Here is a 27336-nt window from a genome sequence, read left to right on the forward strand (position 1 = left end):
TAGATTTTTTTTTGAAAGGGTTTGTCAGGGTTGGAGTGTGGGCATTCCCATGCTAACTACTAGACTTTTTCTGCACTGTACCATACCATATTATACTGATTCTTGTATCCTGCAAATGTCGACTAGGAATCATTGCTGCTTACATAATATTAGAAAAGATACAGAGGTATAGACCACATACACATGAATATGTTATAACAGGTCAGTGCAGTGAAGAGAATAGATGTGTTTTCAATGCCTTCCTGAACTGGAAGTATGTGGTAAGCTTCTTGGGAGTTTGTTCCAGACTTTGCCACTGCTGTACAAATGCTTCTTCAGGAACAGTTCAGTATTTGCATTTCACAGAAATCGGTGCTGATCAGATTTACAGGTCCAGCATGCTCCATTCAGGTTTCATTTCTTTCTCCATTCCAGACCATATTCTCAAAACAAAGATTCAGAATGTACAAGCATTTTTCTTCTCCCAGTATTTATGAACTTACAGATCTTACTAGTCCTTTCTTCCTTCAAGGACTTACCTATTCTTGGCCTTCTCTTAGAGCTGTAGGATCAAGGTTCTCGGTCCAATAGTAAAATCACAACTTATTTCAGCTTCAGAAGGATTCTAGGATTTTAAAGCATACTGCTTTCCCAAAGAATTGATTTTGGCTGTTTTTATGGCATGACTCCCATCCCTCTCTCTTAAGACACAATTCAGTAAACTCCATTGCACCAAAATTACCAACAGCTAGATTTTCCTTTTATACTTACAGTTTCAAAGCTTGGATCTTGTTTCCTGTGGATTCATAGTTCTCCTGAGAGCTACAAATTCATCAGGAACTGGATATTTTTTCTTTTCTCTGAGGCCTCCCATAAATTCACCTCCTCATTTTCTCCAGGAGGAAGAGCTCTGACATACACTATCCAATCTTCAAACCTCAGTACTTCTAAACAATTCTAGACATATTTCTGTTTTAATTTGTTTATAGGTTTGAATTTTTTCATGTAGATCAATTATAGCTAATGGATTTTATATCTGGTAATATAACATGTTAATCGCATCACTAAATCCAAGCGAAATGAGTAAGTTAATATCTATGGCATCAGAAGATTGCTTGTGTCTTTTTGATTTTAAGAGTGAAACATTTTGATGTGTGCTGTGCAGAGCATCTTGTTGGAAGATGTCTGAAAGAATTTTTAATGATATTTGTAGATTATACTGAGTGAACACAATTTTTTTTCCTGCTTGATTCATGGACTGCTTTTTGAAATATGATATAGCATTCTGTAAGAGGATCAATAAGTGGATAATTTGACTATAATGAGGGAGAGCACTGTCGTTTTAAATACGGAAGAGCTCCACTTTGGCTACTTTTGTTCTACAGCAAGGGTATACAACCTCCATCCTCAAGGGCTGCAAACCCAATCTAGTTTTCAGAATTTTGATAATGTATATAATATGAGGTTTATTTGCATGCACTGCCTCTATTGCAGTGGTCCCCAAACCTATCCTGGGGGAACTCCAGCCAATCAGATTTTCAGGATATCTGCAGTGAATATGTTCCTCCAGGGTAGTTTTGGAAACCACTGCTCTATTGTGTGAAATAGATCTTATGTGTAGTTATTGTGGAAATTCTAAAAATTCTATTTTTTTTGTCTTTTGAGGATTGAGGCCATACACCCCTGTACAACTGGAGCTACCAACATGCACCCCAGACTAAGTTGTGATGCAGCTACCTTTCAGTATTTTCTACCTCTGCCCATTTATTAATAACCTTAATGCTTATGAATGCTGTTTCTAAGTTATTATAGCTTAATACTGTTTTTTTTAAAATCAAATTTGAAGGGGATTTCATGTGTTGTTTGTACAAGAACATAAACATGATTGTAGTTAGTGATGACAGCAGGCACATACCTTGCAAATAGCACATCTGGGATGAATATGTTTGGTAATTACATTTCACAGCATCCTCTTCTTCTACCACCAGATAACATAAATCTTTCTAATAATGGGAGAGATCCCACAAGAAACATTTTGCTGCATGCATTTTTGATTGCTGTTTTTGCTATCATACTTTTTTACCTTTTGAAAGCAAGTTTCTACATGATTTCATGTTTTAATACACGAGTTGGATAAATCTGTGTCTACAATACATCCTGCATAGGTTTACATGTGGAACTAAAGGGAAAGTGATATGTGCCAAATTACTTTGAAAATCCTTTGGGCAGACGGGAAAAAAATATGTATTCATATTTTTGTGAGTCCCATTTTACCCATACAAGTCATTGAATGTCTGCTTGCGACTTCAAGTTGAAGTAAAGAAATATATCTGTGTGGAGCAACAGTCGGACCGACAATGTCGCCTCTCTGTTATTCTGTAGCACAGCATGTATGCTCAATGTGGGGAGAGCTCGATACATGCTGAGAAGATTAATGCATTGCTGAATGAATGCTGCACAAATACAGATTGCTGTCTTAGCCCTAGATTTCTACCTTTTTGTCTGGCATCACAGCCCTAGACAGCCGAGGAACAGTGGCCAGCACTGCAGAAGAATCATATCAAACTAGATATCTAGAATGCCCACTATACGATCACATATTTATAGACATGTGACTAAAATCACACAGAAGCTTCCTCATTTGCAGTGAAATAGTTTCATTTACTTGATTTACAGCAATAAATTATATTACATTACATTCCGCCATTACCTTGCGGTTCAAGGCGGATTACAAAAGAATTATCAAGGATGTATTACAAAAATATCTTACCAAAAAGATATCTGGTCATTTTCAAAGAGAGTAAGAAATGTCTGGGGTTGTTTGGGGTAGGTGGCTTTAGTGAGAGGCGATAATTGAAACTTGCAGTGTTATATCTTTTTCAGGGATTTCTTGAAGAGTATGGTCTTTATTTCTTTTCTAAAAGTTCTGTAGTCTAGGGATGCCGTCAGTAGATTGGCGATTTGGTCGTATAGTTTGGCTGTTTGAGTGGCTAGGAGGCCATCATATAGTTTTTTCAGTTTGACCTCCTTAATTGGGAGGTATGAGAATGGGGTATGAGTTTTCCTATGTCTGGTTGAGGTGGTTGTTCAGGTAGTTTAGGCTGTCTCCGTATAAAGTCTTAAATAGTAGACAGTAGAATTTAAATTGTATTCTTCCTGGGATTGGAAGCCAATGCGATTTTTAGATATGCTTCTGTAATGTAGTCGTGTTTCTTCAATGAGTGGATGAGTCTCAGTGCTGTTGGTTTGTATGTTTGTAGTTGTTTTGTTATTGTTGCAGGGCAGGGGAGATAGAGGATATTATAATATATGACATAAGATAATAAAACAATATAAAATCACACAATAAAAATACACTCATAAAATAGCATTATTGTACAGAGCAAACACACAAAAAAACACAACAGCAAACAGCAGCCTAACATATGGAAAAGGCATCTAGAACAGCGCAAGGAAAATTAGATAGCCACCAATTAATGTAATTTCCAAAGCATAGGTGTAAAGCTAGAAAACATTCTTGATCCATAACATTCATGACAAACTTGTTGAATTGCAGATACAGTCAAAACATACATTTGGGAAGAACATAATCATTAGTTAAGTACATAGTGCATCAACCTATTAGGGTGCAGAGTGCACTAACCTAATAACCAAATAAGAAGAGGCCACATTGTTTCAGTATCTCAATTCAGTTCGCATAACTCAGGAAAGCACAGGGCTTGATGTATAGAAGATGCAATTGCAAGCAACACCAAAGGACATTATCTATATCGGAAAATTAGGGCAATCTCTCTACTTTAAAATTACTGAGGTTTGGAATAACTTTCCTGTCCAGCTGCGTAATTTGGGCTCTTTCCAATTATTTCAAAAACATCTGAAAATGTGGCTATTTTCAAAAATGTAATTTCCGCTGCTCTCTATATAACCACTAATTCTTATTATATTTTCTTTTCTTAAACTCTTGTAAACCGTGTCAAGCTCTATCCTTATAGAGAAGATGTGGCATATAAGCTTAAGGTTTAGTTTAGTTTAGACATTGGGCTGGAAAACAGGCAGCTGAATCTCTTCCATTAGATTGACAAGAACAAGCAGTTTTTACTGACTGTACCCTTTTCAGGATATAGGCACTCACCTAAACGAGCTGATAATATTATGACGTGAAAGAAAGGAATATGTAAATACACATGGTCTGCTTTGTCCTTTAAATGAGATTGTGGGTTATGAGAAAAGCTACGTTTTTCACATTCTAAAGAAACATCCATTAGTGCTACCAGATGAGGACATTAATAAAAAGTATTTACTAGAAGTAAGGGGAAGGCAGACAGATGAGGTTGTCATTCTTCCTAAACTCACTCATTCAGTATCTGTCTGGTTTTCTCCATTATGCAGTTCTGGCTGACTTTATGATTACACTGTATAATAGTTAATTTCTCCTATTTTGAAATTTGTATTACAAATTCTACAACATCTAGCATCAGCATTAATTTTCCCAGTTAAAACCAAGGCTGTAAGTGGCAAGGCATATACGTAACATACAGAATGGGCCTGATTCTATAAAGGATGCTCAGCAACACCTTAGTTCCGCGTGCAACTTAATTGTTTTTAACTGATTTAAATGGTGTGATAATTGACCATGCCATTAAAAACTGATTTAAAAACATTTTAATTATTGGAAGGAGAGGAGTCAGCTGTCCTGACTGGAGCTCTATGAAGGAGGGGAGCGGAGTTCCTGAGGAGAGAATTGTCGCTGGCATCTGACGTCATCTGCAGATGCCAAGCCACAGCAGATTTAAACAGCTTACCGTATTTTCACGCATATAACGTGCGCGTTATATGCGTTTTTACCTACCGCGCATACCCCTCGCGCGTTATACGCGTGAGCGCGGTATACAAAATTTTTTTTACATAGTTCCCACCCCGCCCGACGCCCGATTCACCCCCCCCAGCAGGACCGCTCGCACCCCCACCCCGAACGACCGCTCGCACGCGCTCCCACCCGCACCCGCATCCACGATCGGAGCAAGAGGGAGCCCAAGCCCTCTTGCCCGGCCGACTCCCCAACTCCCCGACAATATCGGGCCAGGAGGGAGCCCAAACCCTCCTGGCCACGGCGACCCCCTACCCCCACCCCGCACTACATTACGGGCAGGAGGGATCCCAGGCCCTCCTGCCCTCGACGCAAACCCCCCTCCCTCCAACGACCGCCCCCCCCCAAGAACCTCCGACTGCCCCCCCAGCCGACCCGCGACCCCCCTGGCCAACCCCCACGACACCCCCACTCCCTTCCTCGTACCTTTGGTAGTTGGCCGGACAGACGGGAGCCAAACCCGCCTGTCCGGCAGGCAGCCAACGACGGAATGAGGCCGGATTGGCCCATCCGTCCCAAAGCTCCGCCTACCGGTGGGGCCTAAGGCGCGTGGGCCAATCAGAATAGGCCCTGGAGCCTTAGGTCCCACCTGGGGGCGCGGCCTGAGGCACATGGGCCCAACCCGACCCTCAGGGAGGGTGAACGGAGAGTCGGGACAGCGCACGGAGAGGCGGGGCAGTGCACGGAAAGTCAGGGAGGGTGAACGGATAGTCGGGAGGGCGAAAGGAGAGTCGGGGTGGCCAGAGGAGAGTCGGGGCGGGCGAAAGGACAGTCGGGCTGCATGCGCGGTATACCCGTGAGCGCGGTATACAAAAGTTTTTGTACCTAAAATCGTGGTTTCTGCGCGCTATACACATGTGCGCATTTTACACGGGTGCGCATTATCTGCGTGAAAATACGGTAGTGCCGCAGTTCTCCTAGGAGGAAAGGAGTCAGCTCTCCTTGACTGGAGTGCTATGGAAGAGAGGAGCAGAGTTCCTGAGGAGACAGTTGTCGCCAGCATCTGACATCATCTGCAGACGCCAAGCCACGGCAGATTTAAACAGCTTAGTGCCGTGGTATGTAACCCACAGTTGCATGCCCATGGGCGTGTGTCTGAAGGAGTGTGACCAAAGGGACATGCCCTTTTGGAGCTCCTTCAGAGCCAACTGAGTCATCAAGGATTTGAAACTTTGTATTGATGGACTGCTGTAACCTTTCCTTTTCAAGATACTTGTGTTTTATTTTCTTGAATTATCGATATGAGGAAAAGGAAAGGATCAGTTAATAATAATAATAACTTTATTCTTCTATACCACCATAGTCGTGAGGTTAAAGGCAACAGAGAAAGGTTCAAGGTCCTATGGACTCCTTTGCTGTAATTAAAGATGATGCTTCCACCACAGCTGTGCATCATAGAGTGAAAGTAGTGTAGATGCTCTTTCTCTGAGCCCCAATCCGCGCTTAAAACCTAATCCACCTAATGTGGTAGCAATCTCTGCTTCAGTAACTTCTAGCTCCTTAATAGGTGTGGAAGGATCTGGAGGTTTGTGTCATCAAACAGAGATTCTGGGAAATTCTCAACCAATTGCTGCAGCAGGATCTGAGATGATGTTGTTAACTACTGAGTTTCTTATAACCTTTGTGCGATGTTTCTTTAATAAACATACTAAAAAAAAAAAGAAAGTCTCCTCTTAGACCAGTTATATTTGGAGGATGTATGAGGCAGAATTTTGGAATAACAACAGTCCCAAAAGCAGTTTCGAATGTGGAAGTTTGGAGGTTAATATCTAAGATGAAGGGGACTTTAATTGTTTCAGTTGTGCTCCTTCATAGGGGAAGCAGCCTCCAAGGTAGGTTCGTTGGAGAATGATTTGGGGCTCCTTTTATGAAGGTGCGCTAGGGTTTTTAGCGCACGCACAAAATGGTAGCTGAAAATCTACTAAAAAGGAGGCGGTAGTGGCTAGCACGATTGGGAATTTAACGCGCGCTATTGTGCACGTTAAGGCCCTAGCGCATCTTTGTAAAAGGAGCCCTTGGTGATGCACAGTGGGAAATTAAATATGTTTTCTGGGAAAATTTAATAATTGGAAGCTATTAATGCTTCTTTAGTTAAAGGGAACATGGTATTTGAAAAAAAAATTTGTGAGAACTGAGAACCAGCTGAGAGCCAATAATCTTCATTGTCTAACTTTTCCTTATAATAGGTTAATTTCCCCTAAAGAGATGAGGCAGTATATGGTAAAAATTCTATCTCTGGATTTTTCAGCACTCCCACAGATTTCTAAAGCATTTTATGTTTCTTCTTCTTTAAAAAATATTTCAGGATGAGGGGTGGAAGAAGTGATATATGTGGATTTGACTACTATGCTAGTAACATCTATTATAGAGACTACATTAGGAGGTTCTTTGGTGGTTACCTTTTTTTGTAGTGAAGATACACATAAAGTTTTGATTATTTTCTTCAGAAAAAGATTGGCTCATTTTCATGGTTCCCCTATAAATATTTTTCCTGATGTTTCTCAGAGAACTCAAGTAATCCGTAGAGAATTTCTTAAATTTAAATCTAGTTCTTTGTTCTTGGGTATGACCTTTTTTTTCCCTTGAAGTTCCCCAGACATTGTCTGGTGAAGTTTCAGGGAAAAGATTATATTTTCCAAGACCCTAAACATTTAGAAAGCGTAATTCAAACTCAGGAATCTGCAATGTCTGCATCTTTTGGTGATATGATGTAAATGTTAATATGTGTGATTATTCCTCCCCTTTTACATAACCACGCAAGAGGTTTTTAGCACCGGCCAGTGTGCTGAATGCTCTGCGCTGCTCTAACAGTCATAAAGTTCCTATGAGCATCAGAGCAGCAAAGAGCATTCAGCGTGCTGGCCAGCACTAAAAACCTCTTGCGTGGTTTTGTAAAAGGGGGGTTATATTAGGTAACGAGGGGCATAATCAAAACTTTTAAATGTCGTAAAACCTGCCTAAGTCGGCACTTGGATGTCCTAATAACAGGGACTTCCAAGTGCCGATAAAACAAACTTTCTGGACGTTCAGCAGCACTTCTAAGCTGTTGTGCATCCGGAGCTCAAAGGGGTGTGTTGGGAGGTGTGTTATGGGCGGGAATTAGGTGGGCTTCCACCTGGACGTCCTGAAGCAATAATTAAGCTTTTCCAGGACATCCTAGGTGGAATGTACATTCCAGGACTTAGACCAAAGTTAAACAGGACTAAGTGCCCCAAAAGTGACCAAACTGACAAGATGACCACTGGAGTGTATAAAGCATGACCCCCCTTATTCCCCCAGTGGTCACGACCCCCTCCCACTATCCAGAGATAGGGGAAAAATACAGTACATTCAGGGCTTGCCATCAGCTAATCATGGCAGAGGAATCTCCATCAGCTGAGACGGTTTAGGGGGTTCCTGTTGGCTCAGCTGATGGTGATTCCCCTTTCCAGGATCAGCAGAGCCTTGGAGTCTTACACCCCTCCCCCCCAACATCTCCCAATAAAATAGAAAATAAAATTATTTTTCTTTCTTTTATTGTCTGGTCATTTTATTGTTCAAGTCATGTTGGTCCCAGGCTCTGGTTTCTGTTTCCCTCTGTCATCTCTTAACTTGCTTGCCAGGGTCTCCTTCTCATTTGACATTTCTTCTTTGTGCTCACCATTCATCTTCCCTCTTTGTGTACTTATCTTTATCCTAGGACAAGCGGGCAGCATATTCTCACATGTGGGTGATGTCATCCACAGAACCTAGTACGGACAGTTTAAAGGTGTACTGTCACTTTAAGTTTTGAGAAACTTTGCAACTGCTCACACCGCGTAATTTATTTAATTCTCCTAGGATAAAGAGAGTTTGCACTGATGCTGCTTTTTCTTTGTGATTTTGTATCTTCTGTTTGACTCAATCTGTGGAGAATGTTTTGCTTTATGAAAGATTGTAAATTTAAAAATGCTAATTAAAAAAAAAATCATTTTAATTATTAATTTAGGTTGTACGTGGATATCTGTGCGGCACCTAGTGATTCCTAAGTTGAGATGCCCTCTGATGCCTACCTGAAAAGTAGGATTGGTTAGGGATGGAGAATAGGTGTGGTTGATTTAGGCATGACTAGGCATTGTAGTTAACTGCTAGCAGGGAAACCCCTGGCCTAATATACTGGTGCCTACCACAAGGATGCCTAGCGATGCCCAAGCACACCTAGGCGCTACTGTGATTGTATAAAAGATGCCTAGCAGTCGATTGATACCCACGCAGAGTAGTGCTTATAAGTTTTATGTGCTGCTGGGTGCTTTTTATAGAATCAGGTCCTATGGGTGCACTAGGTAGACATGTGTCTTCAAAAACTAACATTCATGATTTTTTCTATGTTTTTTAAGCAAGAACATGTTGACAACCTTACCAAAACATAATGTGAACATATATGATTTTTTCATCAATTGCTTTTTTATTTCTTTAAAAAAGTTTTTCTCATTTAGAGGGTCATGTACTTACTAATGGTTAATGTGCATGGTTTGTTTAGACAGCTCTGGCTTCCATATATGCTTGTTGTGTCTATGAGGCTTCTTTGAGAAATCTTTCAATATAAAGGTGGCCCCTGCAGCAGAGACAGGTTTTGGTATTGCAACATTAATGCTTTCATACTATATCTGTTAATTGATTTAGTGTGCACTAATGCCATTATTACCTAACTTGGTGGTCTCTAACCTTTCATGTAAAGGGCTGCAGTATTAATATGAGAAGGCTCTGAGGGCTACCAAACGATTTCAAGCTTAAGCATAGTACTAATTTTGTAAACTGTCTTGACCTGCTTGTTCAGACTGGGTATTAAACAAAAATTAATTCTAATATTGATTCTACAGCACTTCAAGGATATATTTTAAAAACTCACTTTATTTTGGCTTGTCAACTGTAGCAAATTCCAGAAAACATATTTAAAAATTGTTTGCAATTACTATTTCAAGTGATTATTAAATATGAAATATTGATTCTACAACACATATAGAATATATTTAAATTTGCTTAACTGTGGCTTGTTAACTGTAGCAAATATCATTAATGAAATACCTGTGTCTGCATGTTGTTTACCAGTGTAGCAAATAATGATTCATAATTTGTCTTGCACATTTGTAATAGATTTAGTTGCCTAGAGCCTGCATAGATATGCGCAATGCATAAATAGATTAGATTAGATTAGATTTAAGAGACTGTTAGTCTGTACCTAAGTTTTGATTTTAAAACATTCATATTTGAAAAAAAAAAGTGTATTCATACAGATAAGTGGAGCCAAAAAATGAAGAAACTTTTCCTGCACATATTTATGCACGTAGGCATACGGTGCAAGCAATCCTTTTTTTAAGCATTTAGAGCAGAGATCTCAAAGTCCCTCCTTGAGGGCCGCAATCCAGTCGGGTTTTCAGGATTTCCCCAATGAATATGCATTGAAAGCAGTACATGCACATAGATCTCATGCATATTCATTGGGGAAATCCTGAAAACCCAACTGGATTGCGGCCCTCGAGGAGGGACTTTGAGACCCCTGATTTAGAGGGAATTCAACAAAGAGTTCCAGCTGATTTAGTGCGTGCTAACCACTAAGACACCCAAGGGGAGGGCCTTAGGCATCTGAGCCATTCAGGACCTTAGGCCCCTCCCCGAACATCATATGATGCATCTAGGAAGGGAAAGTCTGCCATTTTGGATCGATAGGCCTCAGAGCTGGAAAGGACCGAGCCTCCCTCCTGCTGTCACACAAAAATACTGGGGGAGTTCGGATGATGGGGGGGCTTGGGGGAGCGTCCGGAGGCAGCAGGGAGTGGGCATCACTTCTATCTTTTTTAAGAGGGAAGGGGGGAGGGTAGGGGATGGTGCGGGGGGAGCCTCCATTGGCAGGAAGGAGTGGGCATCTCTCCTGCCAATTTTTGCTTGCACTGGGGGTGGGGATTGGTTCCCAATGCCAGTTCGTCAGGGAGACGTTGGGTAGGACTGTCATTGGCGGAGTGCATCTGTATCCAATTAAAAGAAAAGGTTTCCTGCCCTGAACAGCTGAGTAGCATGGCTTCCTTGCCTCTCAGCTGTTCAGGCTTCCCCTTCTGGCTCTGCATATGTGTGATAGTTGCTCTCACAGTGATCAATCAGACGGGAGAGACGGGAATTACGACGAAGCTCCATGCGAACCATTTGCATTAATAGCTCTTTTAGAATCTGCCAAAAATCGGATTAGAGCAGACCCATGCAGTCTTACCGATCCTGTTTAGTGCATCTGTCTGTGAATCAGTTCTTTGCAGCTTAAGGGGGTTGTGAAAGGATGCAGGACCAAGTGCAGAGATTTCATGGTGGGACTTTATTTGAATATGTTAGTAGGGGCTGAAATCTGTGGACTGAAAAAAGGCATCATAGGTGTAAAATACAATCGCTTAATGGTAGGTTTGGCCCTGCATAGCATAGTAAAAAGGAAGTACTTTATACTGTGCTGTGCAGTAAGACCTGGAAAACTGCTGCAATCATGATGCCAGTCTAAGAGCAGAAGCCTAAGAGAATGAAGTACTTAAACTTTAAGGCTGAAAAGTAAATAGTTGAATTAGGATTGATGATTACAATCTTACAAGATCAGGCCAATAGTGAACTACAAAGAAAATGACTGCTTAAAAATCACATTAACTGCACCTGATGAAAAAATATTAAAGCACTAAAATAAGAGGAGAAACCTTTAAAAATCACTCCATTATGTCTCTACACTGACTCCATTATATTTTAATTCTGGAGGAAAGGTCTGATTTAAAAGTCTGCCTGAGCAACTCTAAGGGGGAAGGGCCTTAAGTACATGAGTGATCCAGCAAGGAGTGTCTTCTGATGAGTTGTGGCAGTCAACATAATAGAGGTCAGTGAGGGGAAACCACCCATGTGAATCCACGAACTTGACAAAACAGGAGGAGAATTTAGATGTAGTAACTTGAGCGACAGACAGTAAGACAAAGCCCATTGCTGGAGAAGGAAGTGTATATGGGTGAGGCTTGCAGAATAATGGGGAAGACTGGGATGAGGCACGTCCAATTGCAAGGATCTGGTCTTGAAATTTTTAGAAGAGGGTATAATATCTCAGTAACTGAGGTGGAAAGGAGAATGCAAGTGACAATGAAAGTGGAAGTGGGGCCTGTGAATGTTGAACGGAGAAAAAGCAATAAAGTAACAGATTGACCAGAGAGAGCCCGAACACGGCTGAACGATATTGTATGCTAAAGCAGTCCCAGTTTACTGAGAAGCTGTCAGCTAGTGTAGCTTGCAGCATTGCATACTTATCAAATCTGAGATAAAGGACTTGAAGATACGTTCAGCAAAAGGGACTGAATAAAAGTGATTTCACCTTGTACAGATTCTGATCTCTGTGGCTCGTAGGGTAAGAGATTATGCGCAGGAGATCTAAAATGGGTCAGATGGTCTCAGAGGCAGAAATATCTTAGGAGTTATCCGATAGAGTCTTAGCAGTTTTTTTTTCTTAAAAAGTAAGATTTTGTTAGAGGTTTACTAAAGACAAATGTCTGATACAGGAGACATTAAAAATATATGACAACCATGAAAAATGACTTTCAAAAAATTAATTAAAGGTTGGGAGAGACAGAGCACAGACTTCCTCTACCTTGGAAGATCTTAACGTGCAGACTCCAAAACTTAATAAAATGGATTATAAATTGTAGGAGCTTGGCATGCAAGTGATAGATCTGGAATTTTACTGCAGTGACAATAACACTAGGGGGCTCATAATCGAAAAAGAAAAATGTCCAAAAACCGGCCTAAGTTGGCACTTGGACAATCATCAGTCAAAAACATCCAAGTGCCGATAATAAAACTGGGTTATGGACGTATTTAAAAACAACCTAGGCCTTCACAGTGCCGCTGAACAACCATAGCTAAACGGGGCGTTTCAGGAGGAGTGTCGAGGGCAGGATTTGGGTGGGACATAGGCAGGCTTAGACTTAATCATAGTACATGTATAACTGAAAGTTATACAGCACAGGATCGACGGAACTTGGACTTTATGACTTAGATCATTTAAAACATGGTCTAAGTCACAAAAAATCACCTAAAGTGACCAGATAAGCACTGCAAACATATAATACAGACCCCCACACACTACCCCAGTGATCACCGACTCACCCCCCCTAAAAATATTAATCACAATTTGAAAATTGTGCCTCCAGAACATTATCACCTGGCAGCCTGGCATAGGAAAGCCTAGTCGTGTTGCACAAAGGCATCTTAAGCCATCTTGGGGGTGGGTTAGGGACCCAATGGAGAGGAGGACCCATGGCCATAAGCCCCTGTAATCACTGCATTAATATTGAAACATGTGCACTCCCCTATACACCCCGAAAACCCTTTTGTACAGGCATATATGTGGCTCCTGCAGCCATAAGGGCTATTGGGGTGGTTGATAAGTGGGTCTAGGGGATTCTGGAGGTGGTTTGGGGTCTCACAATGACCTATAAGGGAGCTGTAGTGAGATGATGACATGGCACCCTTTTTGTGAAGTTCACAGCAGTGCCCTGTAAGGTACCCCACTATATAGGTGGCATGTCTGGGTGTTCAGTCCATCACTTTGCAGACCCCTCTCACGTCCAACAGGGCTTGTTCTAGGCGTTTTTGACTTGGACGAAAAGTTGGACTAAAATGTGGTATAAAGATGGACGATTTAGCGACTTGGATGATTAGATCGGCAGGACGTATACTTATACAATTTTTGAAACGAAAAAAAATTTAGATGTATTTTTCGAAAATGTGTTCTAAGCTGTTTTTTACTTTGGTCGACTTGCGACTTAGACGAAAATGGACTTAGACGTTCCTTTCGATTATGCCCCTCCACCATTATGAAATTTCAGAAGTTGCTAAGAGTGAAGGAGTGCTAAAATCGGCTCAGGATATTTTTGTATTCACTCTATGAAAGAAGATGTGAACTTTTTTTTTTTTTAAAAGGTAAAAGGTGTTTAAAGATACCTAGCCCAGTACTTAAAGGGGAGCAAATGCACAGACAGTTTGAAGTAAAGCTTCGGAATATGGACAGTAATATGAAGAGAGAAATTAATATAGACAGTAATATGGGCAGTAATACGGAGAAATTAATTTTCCTGTTTAAAAAATTATCTAGAAGTAGTTTTCAATGGAGACAAAAATTCCATTTGCCCTTCCTAAAAACTTGAAGTTAGGAATCTAACATTTGGACAAGTTGCTCAGCCCTTCAAGTTTCTTGTCTCTTAATTCTTCATGTGACTAGAAGTTGTCTACTAGTATGGGGAACCTCACTGCTATGCCATGTAGTGCCAACCCAGTATAAATGTTTGGAAGAGTGTGTGCTTTAGTTGGTGGTCACTCTGTGGAGTCAGTCTACCTAGGAGGAGAGAAATAGAAAATCCAGCAGAGACCAAGTACTGGATCGCAGATATCAAAAAAAGGGAATCCTGTGTATCTGGGTGAAATTATATTATCACCCCTTAAAATACAGAAAGAGGATTCCAAAGGGACAATTTGTTTTCAGTTCAAACTTTATATTGAATTTAAACGTGAAAACAAATATGCACAACATAATGCAACTATAACAAAAGCAAAATAACACTGAGAGGGGAGAGGGGAGAGTGTGGCGCAGTGGTTAAAGCTACAGCCTTAGCACCCTGAGGTTGTGGGTTCAAACCCACACTGCTCCTTGTGACCCTGGGCAAGTCACTTAATCCCCCAATTGCCCCAGGTACATTAGATAGATTGTGAGCCTGCCGGGACAGAGAGGGAAAACTGCTTGAGTACCTGAATAAATTCCTGTAAACCGTTCTGAGCTCCCCTGGGAGAACGGTATAGAAAATTGAATAAATAAAATAAAATAATCTGAATGTCAGTGGTGGTTGTTCCTAGAGAAATAATCAATAGGTTTCCAAGTAATTGAAGTTGTGGCAAATCATTGGCCTTTTCAGCAGCTTTCAACTCATATTTGTAAGTTAGCTTAAGAATAGCTTTACTGGATCAGACCAGTGGTCCTTCTAGCCCAGTAGCCTGTCTTTACGGTGGCCAATCCAGATCACCAGTACCTGGAAAAAACTCAAAGAGTAGCAACATTCCATGGCTTCCTCTATGTCTGGCTACACCATGGAGCGATACAGAGGCATTATAATATTCTCGGTCTTATTTATGTACAGTATTTCCTACTACTGTAGTAGAAAAACAGTTCACTCTGGGTTACACTAACCTGTTTACTTAAGTACTGTGAATTACTAATCGCTTTGTAAATTATCCTGTGTTTATATACTTTCTATTTTACAATGAGAGAGCAAATAGGGGCTTAATATGAATAAGCATACACCAAATATGGCAACTTTTTGTAAAGAAAGTTAATATATTTTAAATTACAAAATGTCATATAAGCGCACCAATCAATAGTCAGAGACTGATGTATAATACAAAAGAAATCAATGAACCCAAGTAATATTTATAAATTAATTTCTGACAGCAATAAATCACAAACCAAGTCTGGTTTAAATTAGACAGAAAAATATGGCATAATAAGTACACAAAGATTGATTTGACATACACAATGAAATCAATGAACCCGCATAATTCATAGAAATTAGTTTTCATTTTTTGATCTTATTACTTTTGAAACTCAGGGCTCCTTTTACTAAGGTGCGCTAGCGTTTTTAGCGCGTGCTAACCTCCGCGCTACACAAAAATACTAACGCAAGCTCTATGGAGGCGTTAGCGTGTAGCACACTTGGCAATGTATCGCGCGCTAAAACCACTAGTGCACCTTCGTAAAAGGAACCCTCAGTGTTTCGGCAGAAAAAGAGGGGATATGTAGAAATCAGGTATGTTGGAACTGAAGTGACATGATCTGATAAATCTGTTTCTTTCTCTTCCCCATCAGATTGAATCTGCCAAGAAAATAATAAATACTGGGATGTTATCTATTCAGAGGAAAATGAAAGAGTCATAGTTGCGAGAGTCCTTAGAACATATACTTAACAGTAGAAAATGATAAAAGGTATGGAAAACCTTTCATATGCAGACAGGTTAGAAAGGCTGGGGCTCTTCTCCCTGGAAAAGCGGAGACTCAGAGGAGACATGATAGAGACTTACAAGATCATAAAGGGCATAGAGAAGGTGGAGAGGGACAGATTCTTCAACCTATCGGGAACCACAAAAACAAGGGGGCACTCGGAGAAATTGAAAGGAGACAGGTTTAGAACCAATGCTAGGAAGTTCTTTTTCACTCAGAGGGTGGTGGACATCTGGAATGCACTTCCGGAGGTTGTGATAGGACAGAGTACATTACGGGGTTTCAAAGAAGGATTGGATAAATTCCTGATGGATGCAGGGATTGAGGGATACAGATAGAGGTATAGATAGGATTATGTAAGGGTATAGATGGAGGGATAAAGGGGATTGAATGGTTTTAGGCAAAGGATCACCTTACAGGTCATGGACCTGATGGGCCGCCGCGGGAGCGGACTGCTGGGCGTGATGGACCTATAGTCTGACCCAGCAGAGGCAACTTCTTATGTTCTTATGAAAGAGCAACTGTACATCTGATTCTAAGATTGTTGGACTAAAATATCAAAATCAAGTACAAAATAAAATTTTGGAGATCTGAAACCAAAAGCGCCAACGCTTTCATTTTAGAAAGAGACCACGTACATGTCCCCTGAGGAAGGTAATTTTGTTTGCCGAAACTCGGATCTTGGTTGGGACTTTTCTAGGATTCTTTTCATCTGGGACTTCATATGGTCTTTATAAAGACCTAAGACTTTTACACCTTATATATGTTGTTTTAAATAAATGAGACTAATGGTTGGTATAGACATCTCTCTTGCCTCTTTGTTGTGTTCTTTGTGCTTTTATCGAGGCTAGTTCGCTTCTTTTTTTCCCCTGCTCTCATGCATAAATCACAAATTTTCTTCATGCTCCTCTAAGGGGAAAGGTTTCAGTTTCCATTTTTACTGAACCCTCACAATTTACTTTGCCTTATGCAGTTTAAAACTGTTGTATCTGCTCTTTGAAAAGTTAAAGATCAAATGCCTTATTAATATTTATCCAGCTCCTTAATGTGTATTTTAAGAGACTGATTCCTGACTTTATTCAGCTCCTAACTGAGAATTTAGGGGTCCTTTTATCAAGCCGCGCTAGCGGGGTTAGCGCGTTGGACATTTCATCATGCGCTAACCTCTGCGGCCAGCTAAAAAACTAACGCCTGCTCAATGCAGGCGTTAGCGGCTAGCACAGCAGGCAATTTAACGCATGGTATTACGCACGTTAAACCCCTACCGCAGCTTGATAAAAGGACCCCATAATGTTGTTTAGGTTCTCCAGCACAGAATAGAAATGCAAGCAGGGATGATCAGTGTTTCTATCAAATTCTGAATGTTTTAAATTTAGATTATCCTAATCCACTATTCACATTTTATCTTGCAGCAACTGAAATATGTATGCTTTTGTAAAATTATTTAATTGCTTCTCTTTAACTCTTTGAAGGCAAATTTCAAAATGCATGTATCTGTATAAATGGTTTATTACAAAGGTAAAAGGGCTATGAAAATTCCCCATCCTTATTTATTTATTTATTTATTAAATGTATATACTGTCTTTCTGTTGTACAATCATAGTGGTGTACATATTGCATTCAGGTACTTTCTCCATCCATAATTTATTTATTTAAAAGATTTCTTAACCGCCTATAACTAGGCGGTTATACAAAAAAATAATCATATAAAAAATTAGAAACATACAGCACATATGATATAAACAATAACAGCAATTCCTTCATATCAGCCATATTTACGGCATTCAACAGCGTATCAATACAAAAATATTCATAACCCAGAAAAGACATTTATTGAAATGTTTCTACAAATAATGTAGTCTTCAGAAGCTTCTTAAACTTCTGAAAATCTACAAGATCTCTTAGTGGTCCAGTAAACTTATTCCATAGCATTACTCCCATGAAAGAGATAGCGGAGGACCTAGTACGCTCATAGTGCACTGCTGAGAAACCTGTCAACAACAATCGTACTGCTCCCTCAGGTCACAGTGCTCTGAGTGGCCTATGAAGTGCCATAGCCTGTGACAGATAACATGGGGTCCCTTGGTGAATGACCTTGAACACCAACACTATTGTCTTAAAAATAATACATGATCGTACAGGCGGCCAATGAAATTTTTTCAGCCACAGCGTTATATGGTCAAATTTTTTCAGACCACAAATCAACTGTGCAGCAACATTTTAATCTTCTGCAGAGCTTTACATTGTATGGTCGTAATCCTGAGATAAAGGGCATTGTAATCAGGGCAGGATTAACCAATAGGCCCAGTAGGCATGTGCCTAGGGCCCGAAATGGTCAGGGGGGGCCCGATGAAGGAGGGCATCAACATTGTTTTCTCCAAACGGCGATGGGCCCCTCCAGTATCAATCGGCAATGCGGGCCCCCCCCGATCAGTAACGCGGCCCTTCCCATCGACGGAAAGTAAGACAAGCAAGCAAAGCAGGTAAGAAAGGCAACAGGAACTACCGTATTTTCACGCAAATAACGCGCACCCGTATAAAATGCGCACACGGGTATAGCGCGCAGAAATCACGATAATATGTACAAAAACTTTGGTATACCGCGCTCACGGGTATACCGCGCATGCTGCCCGACGCTCCTTTCGCCCGCCCTGACTTTCCGTGCGCTGTCCCGACTCTCCGTTCACCCCCCCTGACTTCCGTGCACTGTCCCCCCTTGAAGGTCTGTCCCCATCCTGAAAGCCTGATGCCCCCCCCCCGACGTCCGATACATCCCTCCCCCCCGAAGAACCGCCGACTCCCCAACAATATCGGGCCAGGAGGGAGCCCAAATCCTCCTGGCCACGGCGACCCCCTAACCCCACCCCGCCCCACATTACGGGCAGGAGGGATCCCAGGCCCTCCTGCCCTCGACGCAAACCCCCCCCCCCCCAACGACCGCCCCCCCCCAAGAACCTCCGACCGCCCCCCAGCCGACCCGCGACCCCCCTGGCGACCCCCACGACCCCCCCACCCCCCTTCCCCGTACCTTTGGTAGTTGGGCCAGAAGGGAGCCCAAACCCTCCTGGCCACGGCGACCCCCTAACCCCACCCCGCACTACATTACGGGCAGGAGGGATCCCAGGCCCTCCTGCCCTCGACGCAAACCCCCCTCCCCCCCAATGACAGCCCCCCCCAAGAACCTCCGACCGACCCCCGACCCCCCTGGCGACCCCCCCACCCCCCTTCCCCGTACCTTTGGTAGTTGGCCGGACAGACGGGAGCCAAACCCGCCTGTCCGGCAGGCAGCCAACGAAGGAATGAGGCCGGATTGGCCCATCCATCCTAAAGCTCCGCCTACTGGTGGGGCCTAAGGCGCGTGGGCCAATCAGAATAGGCCCTGGAGCCTTAGGTCCCACCTGGGGGCGCGGCCTGAGGCACATGGTCGGGTTGGGCCCATGTGCCTCAGGCCGCGCCCCCAGGTGGGACCTAAGGCTCCAGGGCCTATTCTGATTGGCCCACGCGCCTTAGGCCCCACCAGTAGGCGGAGCTTTAGGATGGATGGGCCTATCCGGCCTCATTCCTTCGTTGGCTGCCTGCCGGACAGGCGGGTTTGGCTCCCGTCTGTCCGGCCAACTACCAAAGGTACGGGGAAGGGGGGTGGGGGGGTCGTGGGGGTCGCCAGGGGGATCGCGGGTCGGCTGGGGGGCGGTCGGAGGTTCTTGGGGGGGGCGGTCGTTGGGGGGGAGGGGGGTTTGCGTCGAGGGCAGGAGGGCCTGGGATCCCTCCTGCCCGTAATGTAGTGCGGGGTGGGGTTAGGGGGTCGCCGTGGCCAGGAGGGTTTGGGCTCCCTTCTGGCCCGATATTGTCGGGAAGTCGGCGGTCCTTCGGGGTGGGGGTGCGAGTGGTCCTGCCGGGGGGGGGGGGGATGTATCGGACGTCGGGGAGTCGGCCGGGCAAGAGGGCTTGGGCTCCCTCTTGCTCCGATCGTGGATGCGGGTGCGGGTGGGAGCGCGTGCGAGCGGTCGTTCGGGGTGGGGGTGCGAGCGGTCCTGCTGGGGGGGTGAATCGGGCGTCGGGCGGGGTGGGAACTATGTTTTAAAACTTTTGTATACCGCGCTCACGCATATAACGCGCGAGGGGTATGCGCGGTAGGTAAAAACGCGTATAACGCGCGTGTTATATGCGTGAAAATACGGTAATTTTGCAAGCGGTGCTGCTTGCCCAAAGCTTCCCTCTGACGCAGCTTCCTGTTTCCGTCTGGGCACATGGTGGGGTGGGGCGGGGCCTAGGGGCCCTCGACAAATTAATCCTGCCCTGATTGCAATAGTCTAATTTCGAAATGACTACTGCCTGCACCACAATGCAAAAATAAAATATCGACCTCATCAGTTTTAATTTTCTCAGCAACCACAACTGAAAAAAAGCAGATTTTACTACAGAAAGTATCTGATCCTTCATACAAAGGGTACTGTCCAACCAAACCCCTAATATTTTCAGTTTTCTCTGACATAAGGGCTTTTTAATGTGCATAAAAGGGTGCTTATAAAATTGCTCTAGGGATTACATGTGTAAAAGCATGCCAATGAAAAAAGGCATGTAAAAATACATATGTTACTAGTATGTAGATGTGTTCAAAGGGGGAGTTTGGTTGAAGGCCAAGCAGAGTTGCAGCTTGTGTATTGTTTATAAAATATGTGTATCCTTGAACATTTATGCCTTCTCATGAGTAGGCATAAATGTCTGTGGCTTAAGTCTAGGTATGTTTTTTGCCTCTGACCCTAGTATTTTATAAAGACTCATAAGGTATGTTGTGGCTACGATGCATGCTATTTGCCCCTTAACATGTGTTAAAAGTGCAGTAACATACGTTATACTGTACTATATTAATGCATTTTAATTCACAGCATGCAAATGCAACCAAAACACCTCATTACTGTATAAATTGAATAAGGCAGCTTGTAGGGAGCATTCAAACTGTGTTATTTCTGACTGCTGGTTTATTTTTCCTGGCTGGTGAAAATCAGGAGCTGATTCCCCTTCATTTTCCTCCCTGAATCACATTGCCCTGTCTTGAACAGTAGTAGTAAGGGCAGGAGTGTCTGGGGATTGCTCCTTCCTGCCCCCTAGACTTCCAAATATTTTTGCAGTTACAGGATATTTCCCTTAACAGATGCAAGCATCTACAAATGATGGTGTCCTACCGCACCTATATCTAAAGTAGGCATGGTTTACACCGGAAGTGGACATAGGTTCAAAGAATGGCCACCAAGATGGACTCGGGGCTTAGGGATCTCCCGTATGAGGAAAGGCTGAATAAATTGCAGCTGTACTCACTTGAGGAACGTAGAGAGAGAAGAGACATGATGGAGACATTTAAATATATCACAGACCGTATCGAGGTGGAAGATGATATCTTCTTTCTTAAAGGGCCCTCGGCCACAAGAGGGCATTAGCTAAAAATCAGAGGAGGGAAATTTCATGGCGACACCAGGAAGTATTTTTTCGCCGAAAGGGTGGTTGATCATTGGAACGAACTTCCACTGCAGGTGATTGTGGCCAACAGCGTGCAAGATTTTAAAAGTAAATGGGATAAGCATGTGGGATCTCTAGGGGGTAAAGTCTAGGGGGTAAAGTCGAGGGGTCATTAAAGTGGGCAGACTTGATGGGCTATGGCTCTTTTCTGCTGTCATTTTTTTTTTTTTTTTCATTTTCATTTTCTAGGTGCCAGTAGGCGCCTCTATGGATGCAATTCTCATTGAAAGTATGCACCGGAAATGTAGGCCTGTAAAACACTGGCCTATATTTCCAGTGTCTACTTTTGAGGTGGCCGCAATTTTCTAAACAGCACTATCACGTGTTTGACATGTGATCGGCACCGCTTTTCTAAGCAGCTGCCACTAACGGTGCCATTTAGAGAATCCAGCCCTAAATAGGAAGCATCTGTTAAGGGAAATATCCCCCACACATCCTCTCCAATGAATGCCTTCCTAGTGCCCCCCACTCAAAGGGTGGCCTCCCTAAGTCAAGAAGGTCCCCCAATCCTGTAGCTTCAAAACTCTTTGGGGGTGGGGGTCTAGGGAGTAGGAAGGATCAATCCCCAGTCACTCCTGCCCTCACTAGAATTGGAATCCAAGATGGTACCAGCGGCCCCTAATAGTGGTCTTGTTGTACTACTACTAGGGTTCATCTTTCCAAATAAGGACTTTTTTTGCCAGCTCAGATTTTAAACTTCTTGAAAAATGAAGCAGGTGCATAAAAACACATACACAAGCGGAGAACTGTCATTAACTTTGACTGTTTGTGCTTGCAGGATCAGATTTACAGGTCTGTGTTCCAAAAGGTCCAACATGCTGTTCAAGGAAAATGGAAGAAAAATACCAGGTTACAGCCCGTTTAAATATGGAGCAGCTTCTCCAGTCTGCAAATCCAGAGCTGAAATTCCTGATCATTGAGAATGCTGCTGTGTTCCAAAGTAAGTGCTCTCAAACTTTGTCAGGCATGCAGGTGAGAAAGCTGGCACTTTAAAATTGTGCATGAAATTCAATGGGAGCAAGTCTCAACAAATTGTTGAGAGCAGCATACCATATACAATATACTTGAAAATAAACTGACTCGAATATAAACCAAGGTAAACTCTTTTCCTCCCCAAAAAGAGGAAAAAAGGTTGACTTGAATATAAACCGGAGGGTTTAATATTCAATTGCAGTGCCTTGCCTTGCCAGGATCTGCACCCTGTTCTCCCTCTCTCGCTGCTCTGCATCCAGTCCCCTCCCTCCCTCCCCTGCCCTGCCAGTCTCTGTACCCAGACCCCCCTCCCTCCTCCCCTGCGTATCCTTAGTTTCCCTGGTGGTCCAGCAGTAAATCGCAGCAGGAGCGATCTTCCTTCGCTTCTGCCCATACAGAGCCCCTAAGCTCTTGTGTAAAACCCCCTAATGGTGATGTGATACAATTACATTAATTACATTACAATGTAATTATTCTCTTGTGTAAAACCTCCTAGTGGTGATGTGATGCAATTACATTACAATGTAATTATTATAATTAAATGTATAATCAGTCAGATGTTTCAATAGGTTTCCCCTTCAATTCACACCAACACAGAGGTTAAACATTTATATATTTGCATTTATTTGTTGCAACTTACAAAAAATACAATTGAGGGTGAAAGGAAACTACATGCGTATGTCCAACAACTGTCAAATGTTATTTAAACAAGGTAAATTAAATTTAAATATAAACGAATAGCAAAGCTAATTTACCATTCATGTGTGATCAAATTTACATTGATTACACCATTATAGTTAGTGATAATATTCAAACGTCATACAAACATGTCATACTTTTCTTTGTTCTAGGATATCCAAAACCAAAGGTAAGTATTTGACTAGGTGACTCTTAAAACCAGAGAGTGTTTCTCAGTCCCAAAGTTCAATAAAATACAAAAAATGTATATTTGTGCACACAAAAATTAAGTATTCAACCCCCCCCCCTGTTTTTATTAGTATAGCCATTTTACTGCGTTGGGTATCACTTTGTCCTGTCTCCTGTCTGGAACCAGCAGTTCCTCTGAAGACCTGGATGTTTGCTATTAGCAAAACCCTAATCTTCTTAGATCAGGGGTGTCCAATGTCGGTCCTCGAGGGCCGCAGTCCAGTCGGGTTTTCAGGATTTCCCCAATGAATATACATGAGGTCTATTTGCATGCACTGCTTTCAATGCATATTCATTGGGGAAATCCTGAAAACCCGACTGGACTGCGGCCCTCGAGGACCGACATTGGACACCCCTGTCTTAGATGAATGAAGGCTAAACTCAATGTCTTCTTAAGCTAAGGCTATGTATTTCTAACTACAGAACAGATAATTCTTGAATCCCTCCCAGGAAAACTCCTCAAAAAATGCTTCTGATATAACATCAGCTCACAGAGTTTCAACACACACATTCACACATCTGAGCCACCTCAGTAATTACCTCACAGTCTCACAGCTTCCTCACACAGAACCTGATAAAGCTGTATATCAGGAATATTGACTGGAAACAGCTCTGCACCACAGAACCTCTCAGAATTCCAAGACAAGAGATTGCTCTTAAAGTTTCCCGGGCAAGAGGGGACTGGGTAAGACAGCACGAAGTGACAACATTGATAACATCAGCGTCCTGAGCAAGATAAGTTTTGCAATTCAGTTGCTATTTTAAATAGAATAGGTACAGCAAATACAAAAAGTAAATTATTTCATATGGTAAATGTGGCTTTGTGCACGGTTGTTGAAATACACACAAATTGGCTCAGACAGGAGGTTTTTGAGCCGATGAGGTAGTTACCCTTTCTAGTATGTCTGCTCAGTCTTGTACTTGCAGCATACGGGGATCTGAGGCTCTTTTCCTCTATTAAGTAAGATTTAATTAATTTTGAGGCAATCAGCAGTGGAAAGAAGATTTTTCACATTTCAAATTTGATTGACAAATTTGAATTTACACGAGGGGGGTATTAGTTCTGAATATAATTGGTTCTTTCTTATTCCTGTATACATTATTGGATGACATAAATTGTGGCACCCTCTTGTTTCATTGAGTTCTTGAATTTTTGAGCTTTTTTTTGTGCTTTATCTAGCTGTTGGATTATAACCTTCCATGTTCTTTGGAAGGGGAGGGAGGTTGTTTCTCTTTATTTTGTATTTTGCTTGAGTGGAGTTTATTCTCTTTTTCATCTTTCTTAGCATTATCTTGTGGACTTTTGTTTGTAATGCTCTGCTTTTATCAATAAAAACCATTCTTGACTTAAAAAAAAAATGCTAAAAGTGAGTGTGGAACTTCAGCTGTCTATATAAGGTTTGTTTCTAGATAATCAACTCAAATCAGTTTTGATCAAAAGTAACTATAAGATAGCATTCATCTGTGTATCATTTTTAATAGGAATCTGCCTTAAGACACAAATGCAATTTTTATACACATTACTGCCTGAAATAATCATTTAGGAATAATATCCATTACATTAGATTTAAGAGTGATAATGTTTTTTCCATCCATTTAATTTATGACTAAATAACTGCTTAAATGTTAATATATAACAAAGGGAGTCGGTACTGTGCTTTTTTAGCAGTCAGTTTAGGCAGTAATGTAGCCTTTAGAGTCTCTGTTAGGATTTTATATAAAAAATGTTTTAATCTAGATTTGTATTTTAGGTTGCATTTCAGAGCATAAGATTAGATTAGGGCACAAATAGCAGTTGAGAAAAGTGTTTGCTTAGAAGAGCTGCCCAATTCACAATTTGAATCAATTCACTAATTCAGTTCAGCTGAATTGATTTGTCTTTAAAAAAAACAAAACACTCACTAATTCAGGCCTTCTCTTGGGCTTTCCCTCTGCCAGAGTCCTTCTTTCTAATGTAACTTCCTGTTTTATGAAGGAAGTACTCTGGCAGAGGGACAGCCCAAGAGCAGGCCTGTGTAATAATAATAACGGTTTATATACCGCAGGACCGTGAAGTTCTATGCGGTTTACAATGATTATAAATGTTACAGATTGAGTAGAATTGACACTGCAGATCAGCATCGAGGGCTGATGTGAAGGTATGTTGCTGCTTTTGCCATTGGACTCACGCTGTTGCTTTCAGACCCACGCGTTTGTGTGTGTGTGTGTGTTATTTCTGCTGCCTCATGACTCGGAGCCTTGCAGGAGGGGGAGAGAGAGGTTTGCCATCGATGAACCCAGGGGGCTTACTGTAGACTTTGTAAAATGGCTTCAGAAGAATAAATTTAAAATTTTGAGTTCACAGAGGTTGGAAATGTATATAACTGCACAAGGTAACAATTCTCCTATCTGTAACAAGTCAGTTTTAGTTGCAGACCTCTGGACAAGCAGAACCAAGGAGGCTTATATTACAACCACATTGTAAGACTCAAAAGTGAAGGGGACAAATATGTAGAAGCTGATAATGATAAGGCTGAATTGCTTAACAAATATTTCTATTCTGTGTTCACGACTGATGCGCCGGGATTGGGACTGCAAAAGACAGATGCAAACAGGGCTGGAGATGTAGTAGATCCTGATCGATTTTTAAAGGATTGTGTTCATGAGAAGCCAGCTAAACCAAAGGTAGAAAAAGCGATGGGGCTGGATGGTGTACATCTGAGAGTACTTAAGAAACTTAGGGAAATTCTGGCAACTCCACTGGCTGACCTTTTCACTGCTTCTCTAGAGTTGGAAGTGGTATCGGAGGATGGGAGAAGGGCAAATGTGGTCCCTCTCCACTAAAGTGGCAGTAAGGAAGAAGTAGAGAACTACAAGCCAATAAGTCTGACTTCTGTGGTAAGTAAATGAATGGAAACACTTATAAAACAGGGAACAGTGATGTTTCTGGAATCCAGGTGATTACAGGTCCCAAGGCAACATGGATTCACTAGAGGCAGGCCTTGTCAGACAAATTTGTTCAATTTCTTTCAGTGGGTGACCAGAGGATTGGATAGAGGGAGTGTACTAGATGTGGTGTATTTAGATTTTAGCAAAGCCTTTGCCAGTGTTCCACACAGGCATCTAATAAATAAACTGAGTGCCCTCAGTATGGGCCCTAAAGTGATGGACTGGGTCAGGAACTGGTTAAGTGGAAGGCAACAGTGGGCACTGGTCAATGGAGATCTCTCTGAGGAAAGAGATATTACTAGTGGGGTGCCTCAAGGTTCATATTTTGACCTTTTGGACATGTAGATCTCCTAAGAACTGGGTTTGGGTTGAGCAGCAATTGGTTTCTTCTTTTCCATTGCGGGCTATTCTTTGGCTTCCTGCGCCACAATTATGACCTTTAATAGAGAAATTTAATCCCCTCATGAAAAATCTGTTACATATAGCTATGTTTCCAGAAAGGCAGTACTTTCATCTTACAGTGATTTATATATATACCTGGATTACATACAGAGATGACATGTGCACTATATACAGTACATGTTGGGCTATAAATTCATTATATATGTTGTTCCAATTAAGGATGGAGGAGAGGATGAGAACTTGGGATAATTTACAAGAGGAATATGGTCTTTTGGGGAAAGACTTTTTGCTAAATGCAATTTTGCCATCTTCTTTTTGGAAAAGCTAAAGAAGAATTAGCACTCTCCAATAGAGGATCGATCTCAAATATACCAGGCACTTTTACTTAGGACTAATCCTATACAAAGTTGCATAACAGACATGGGAACAGGAATTGGGCCAATCATTTGACCTTAAAACTGGACAATATATTTTTGGAAACTTTTTTTAAAGTATCAATTGTTACTAGTATGAATGAAAATGGACATAAGATATTGTACTATGGTATTATACACCAGAACAATTGTTTAAGATTTATGCTTCAGGTTTTCCACAATGTTGGAGAGATTATGGAGAATTGGGAACCTTCTACCACATATGATAGAGATGCAGGGGAGTATAAACTTTTTAGTCCTCAATTGGGCAGATGTATACACAAGTTACGAAAATATCATATCTGCTGGAGACTACACATAGC

General features: G+C 42.0%; 1 protein-coding gene across 2 annotated transcripts in view; it reads left to right on the plus strand.

Moving 5' to 3' along the window:
- Positions 1-27336, plus strand: part of GPC3 (glypican 3) — a 472642-nt gene that overhangs the window by 22776 nt on the left and 422530 nt on the right. For both annotated transcript variants that reach the window (XR_004539536.1, XM_033945373.1), the window contains exon 2: positions 22150-22311. Coding sequence is in view for 1 of the 2 variants with exons in the window: in XM_033945373.1 (XP_033801264.1) it covers positions 22150-22311 (162 nt within the window). In the remaining variant the exon portion in view is untranslated. The remainder of the gene's footprint in view (positions 1-22149; positions 22312-27336) is intronic.

The sequence above is a fragment of the Geotrypetes seraphini genome, chromosome 5, assembly GCF_902459505.1.
Source record: "Geotrypetes seraphini chromosome 5, aGeoSer1.1, whole genome shotgun sequence".
NCBI classification, from domain to species: Eukaryota; Metazoa; Chordata; class Amphibia; order Gymnophiona; family Dermophiidae; genus Geotrypetes; species Geotrypetes seraphini.